Source organism: Triticum aestivum, chromosome 4A (genome assembly GCF_018294505.1).
Source record: "Triticum aestivum cultivar Chinese Spring chromosome 4A, IWGSC CS RefSeq v2.1, whole genome shotgun sequence".
Classification (NCBI taxonomy): domain Eukaryota; kingdom Viridiplantae; phylum Streptophyta; class Magnoliopsida; order Poales; family Poaceae; genus Triticum; species Triticum aestivum.
In genome coordinates, this window is record NC_057803.1 from 720,018,234 (window position 1) to 720,023,279 (window position 5,046).

General features: G+C 49.6%; 1 protein-coding gene across 1 annotated transcript; it reads left to right on the plus strand.

The window, feature by feature from the left end:
- Positions 1-329: 329 nt before the first annotated feature.
- LOC123088337 (flavonoid 3',5'-hydroxylase) lies at positions 330-4,532 on the plus strand. The gene is made up of 2 exons (XM_044510530.1): positions 330-1,500; positions 3,756-4,532. Exons 1-2 carry the CDS (start codon positions 595-597, stop codon positions 4,383-4,385), a joined length of 1,536 nt encoding a protein of 511 aa, XP_044366465.1. The 5' UTR covers positions 330-594; the 3' UTR covers positions 4,386-4,532.
- The last annotated feature ends 514 nt before the right edge of the window (positions 4,533-5,046 follow it).

Sequence of the window (5,046 nt, forward strand, 5' to 3'; positions counted from 1 at the left end):
TTAAAAAAGGTACGGCCTCTGCATAACACAATGCACACATCCAATAAGTTCAACAAACCTAAAAATATACTCCCTTCATCTCATAATGTAACATAGCTTGGAAAAACGTTTTATATTGTGGGACGAAGAGAGTATATCGTTTTACAACAAAAGTAAATCAGTCCAGCCGCGAGACCAGCGATTAGTGTCATAGCTTTCGCAATCAGCGAGTGGAGTAAGTACTCAAGGTACCGAACCGCGACAAGGACACGGTCGCCATGGATGCATCATCTGCCGTCCTTCCCTGCAATGTGGACTGCTGGAGGAGGAGGATTGTCCATCACTCTCCTCCACCAACTCCCCTTGCTCAAAGGGCACACCGCACTACCAATGCAATGCAAGGTGGTGATATCATATCATCATTCTCAACAGTCAACACTGCCCGCCCCACTCACCACATCCACAACAAGAACGCCATGCCAAAAGCTTTACACGATGGAGCTCATCACCTTGCTATGCTGGCTATAACCTATAGCTAGTGCGGCCTAAGACTGCTGCCATTGAGGAGTCCGCGGCTTCAGCTCACTTTGCACAGCTGCAGCGCGCGCCGCCGCCATGCAGCTCGCCGCTCTGTGCACCGACCCCTTCGTGCTCTCCTGCACCTTCCTGTGCCTCCTGCTCCACCTAGCGCTGCGCCACTCCCTGAACCACCGCAGCTTCCGGCTCCCGCCGGGACCTCCCGGCCTCCCCATTCTCGGCGCGATGCCGTTCGTCGGCCCGGCCCCGCACACCGGCCTCGCGGCGCTTGCCCGCAAGTACGGCCCCGTCATGTACCTGAGGATGGGCACCTGCGGCGTGGTGGTTGCCTCGTCGCCGTCGGCCGCGCGGACGTTCCTCAAGGCGCTGGACGCGCGCTTCGCCAACCGGCCGGCTGTGGCCAGCGCGGCGGACATCACCTACGGGCGCCAGAACATGGTGTTCGCCGACTATGGTCCCAAGTGGAAGCTGATGCGGAAGCTGTCGAGCGTGCACCTGCTCGGGGCGCGCGCGGTCGCGGACTGGGCAGGCGTGCGCCGCGACGAGGCCGGCCGCGCCCTGCGCGGCATGGCGGAGGCCGCGGAGGCCGGGCGGGCCGTGGTGGTGCCGGAGGTGCTGGTGTGCGCGCTGGCCAACATCGTGGGGCAGATCACGGTGAGCAAGCGGGTGTTCGACGCGCAGGGCGACGAGTCCAGCAGCTACAAGGAGATGATCGTGTCGCTGCTGACCGGCACGGGGCTGTTCAACATCAGCGACTTCGTGCCGGCGCTGGCGTGGCTGGACCTGCAGGGGGTGCAGGCCAGGCTGCGCCGGGTGCACCGCCAGTTCGACGGGCTCATCACCAAGCTGCTGGCGGAGCACGCGGCGACGGCCGAGGAGCGCGCCCGGGATGGCCGGCTGGACTTCGTGGACAGGCTCCGCGCCAGCAGCAACGACGAGGACGGCGAGACCATCACCGAGGTCAACATCAAGGGCCTCATCTTCGTAAGCTCCCGCACTTTATTCCCTCTGCCATTTCTGATTAATCACCGGCCGCATGCATCAACATAGTACATTTTGGTTCTCCGTCAACTTGTACCGATCGATGCGCGCGCATCATCATCTATACGTGTGCACGACACGGGAACCACCAAATGCATGCAATCGAGTGAAGCTGCTGTGGTCAGGTGGACTGGTGGTGGTGCAATATAATTGTGGGGTCGGAGCTTAGCTGGTGGAGTGGTTGAAAGAGAGACAAATGTGGACACGATTTGCCGTCGGGGTAGTGGTTTCGTTACCATGATGAGTACTACCAGTAGCTATCGTAGTACGTTCAAAACCAGTCAAGGCATACACAGCTGCTGGTCCAGAGTGTGACCGTCCGTACTACTATGGTGCAACAATTTCAGTACACCCATAGTATGCGGTCCTCCACCTAGATTAAGACAATGGCATGTCAACTTTAAGCCTAGCTAGCTGGTGTTGGAAAATTGCCGTCAAACATTTCTTTTGTTGGTGGTGGAATGCAACGGCAATTATACAAGAATTAGGCTATCGTAGAAATGACTGAAGCAACCAAACCACTACGTGCCATATAGTTACACAAGAGCTAAAAGCAGTGCTTGAAATATGGAGCAAATTTGAGAACTGGCTCTGTAGCAAGTCTCAAGAGTTTTCTTTTCTTTCTAAATGGAGTTTTTTTTCTTTTTATAACCGTGTGCTATGTGCATCAACAAATGCTGAGGCCATGATACATCCTTTTTCAATAAGAAAGGAAAACAAACACGGTTACGTATCTGTCACTCTTGGTCTGAAGTCCACACTTGATCGGTCGATAGCAATCACTCATCCTTCCCCTTGATAGCAATCACTCACACTTGTAAACAAAACTGATTTTAGTCACTTGGGTTGGGAAGAGAAGAGTGAAGGTGATACCGATTTCTCTAGTCCTCGGTTGGTGTAGCGTAGCTTTGCTTTTGATTTGGTTCCCCTTGAAATGATATAGGCACAGGTCATTCTCAACGGATTAGTGGTAATAGTATAATTGAGTACACCAAACTGATCAGATTGCCAAGCAAAGTGCACTCATGGCGTGTGCTATGTGCTATATCAAAAACTTGATATCTAGGTAAAATCTGATGTGGCAGCTTATTTAATAAGGAAAGTGAGTTTTATTGCCTCTTATTGTAGACTCGCAAAACACATTAAATAAGAGTACCTTTAGATGGAGTACAGCGTTAAGATACAACACATTGTAAAAGTTGTAAGTATATGATATAGTTTAATATGACGTGCTAGTAGTGCCCTCTGGTCAAGTGATTATCAAAGTTGATGATTACATGTGCGTTTAAATATTACTCCCTGCCGGAACTTTTGTAAGTAATTACCACTTTGCCTTTCTAGTGCTTCATACCTGAACACATAGGAGTACCATACACAGGACATCTCGTGGTTGCATCAGCCATTCATTGAGTTGAAGAATTGTACGCTCACTAGCCTATTCACATTGAGTTAGTTTGGTAGCACACACTGACACAGAAGGAAATATTATTTTACACTCTAAAACTAATTTGCATTTAAAAACAATGAAACATTGTGGTAAACCCCGGAATAGAGTGAACCTTGAGAACATTAAATAAAAATGATAGTCAAAAGACGAATTGTATTTTTGTTGTAAGAAAAATCATTTCAATATATTCAATATTAGTCTTTTGAAATATCTCCTTTAGAATAACCACAACTGTTCAAACAGAATATCAATCAAACTTATGCTTTAAAACATTTTTTTAGAAACAGGATAACTCCCAGCCTCTGAATCATTGTGATGCACACAACCAATGCTTCGAAACATTATTAGCCATTTATATTTATTTTTCTAAAAAGAAGAGTGAAGACATTTGTGAGATAGACATGGAGTGAGTGTGACTGTGTGAGAGTGGTGGGCTAGTGGTGGCATGCAGTGGGTAGGACAGTGTTCTCAAGCGCGTGACGTACTACATGACATAGTCACCTCCCACTAGGCATGGAAAAGGAGGCACGATATGTGAGGTGGTTATACATAATACAGAGGGAGAAATAATTTGCATGTATTTTGAGGCACGAATCTCAACAATTGAAAGAAAGCTGGATGCATACATTGGGTATGATGGATAATCCACTCTCGAACACATATAAGCATGCATGCGCAGATTGTAGAAAAATGCAGCAAAAACATAGTGGATCTTGCAATTTTAAACCCGTACGTGTATGCATGCATGCAGGACATGTTCACGGCCGGCACGGACACGTCGTCGATCATCGTGGAGTGGGCAATGGCGGAGATGATGAACAACCCATCTATCATGGCGAGCGCCCAGGAGGAGATGGACCGCGTCGTCGGCCGTGACCGCCGCCTCGAGGAATCCGACATCGCCAACCTCCCTTACCTGCAGGCCATATGCAAGGAGGCCATGCGGCTCCACCCGTCCACGCCGCTCAGCCTGCCGCACTTCTCCTTCGAGGAGTGCGAGGTGGACGGCCACCACGTCCCCGCCAACACGCGGCTCCTCATCAACATCTGGGCCATCGGCCGCGACCCGGCGGCGTGGGAGGACCCGCTGGAGTTCCGGCCGGAGCGGTTCCTGTCCGGGCCGGCGGCCAAGATCGACCCGATGGGTAACAACTTCGAGCTAATCCCGTTCGGCGCCGGCAGGAGGATATGCGCCGGGAAGCTGGCTGGAATGGTGTTTGTGCAGTACTTCCTCGGAATGCTGGTGCACTCGTTCGAGTGGCGGCTGCCGGACGGCGAGGAGAAGGTGGACATGGCCGAGACCTTCGGGCTGGCACTGCCCAAGGCCATCCCGCTCAAGGCCGTCGTTACGCCGCGGCTCGTGCCGGCCGCCTACGCATGATTGTTCGTGTTTCTTGAGTTCAGGACGATCAGTGTAGTGTTTTATGTTGGGTGTGACCCAAGCTTTGTGTGCTGCATGCTTCGTACATTTGCCCTCCTCACAAAATGAAATTACCAGCTTTAAGCTGCCAAAAAGTACATTTGCCTCTTTTTTAGTGTTGTTTCATGACAACTGCTTGGAGAATACTAGTTCCTGAAAATGCTGTTGATTTTTTTTCTTTGTGCTCTCACAAACAGTTGGGATCTCTACTCATCGAAAGGGAAGTCTCCTTTACTTGCGAGTACATAAAATTCAAACAAGTTCATATTTTCAGTTGATGTTTGCCGTACACATTGATGAATTAAGATTGATGTACAGGCTGAGCACTCCAATCGAACTGTATCAAAACATACCTCAAAATTCCATGCTCTACATAGGACTTGCCGCAATTGATTCGAATCAAAGGCATTTAAATGTGTCAAACGAAGAAAGTCTACAAGTAGGAGAATCATTCAGTATATGCCAAAAATATTGCATTTTTGTTGAAACATTTTCATGACCCGTGAATTAGAGCCCAAATCAAAAAATATGTGTCCACGTCATAGCCGTCCCCATCACTTTGAATTTCATCAAAAATTTATCTGGCTTCCAATAACAATGCGCTCACATTATAGGGTGTGAT

Excerpts from the sequence above, each read along its gene's own strand:
- LOC123088337 (XM_044510530.1), top strand. The coding sequence starts at position 595 with ATGCAGCTCGCCGCTCTGTGCACCGACCCCTTCGTGCTCTCCTGCACC. Across the intron at positions 1,501-3,755 it reads ACATCAAGGGCCTCATCTTC|GACATGTTCACGGCCGGCAC; the intron begins GTAAGCTCCCGC and ends GCATGCATGCAG.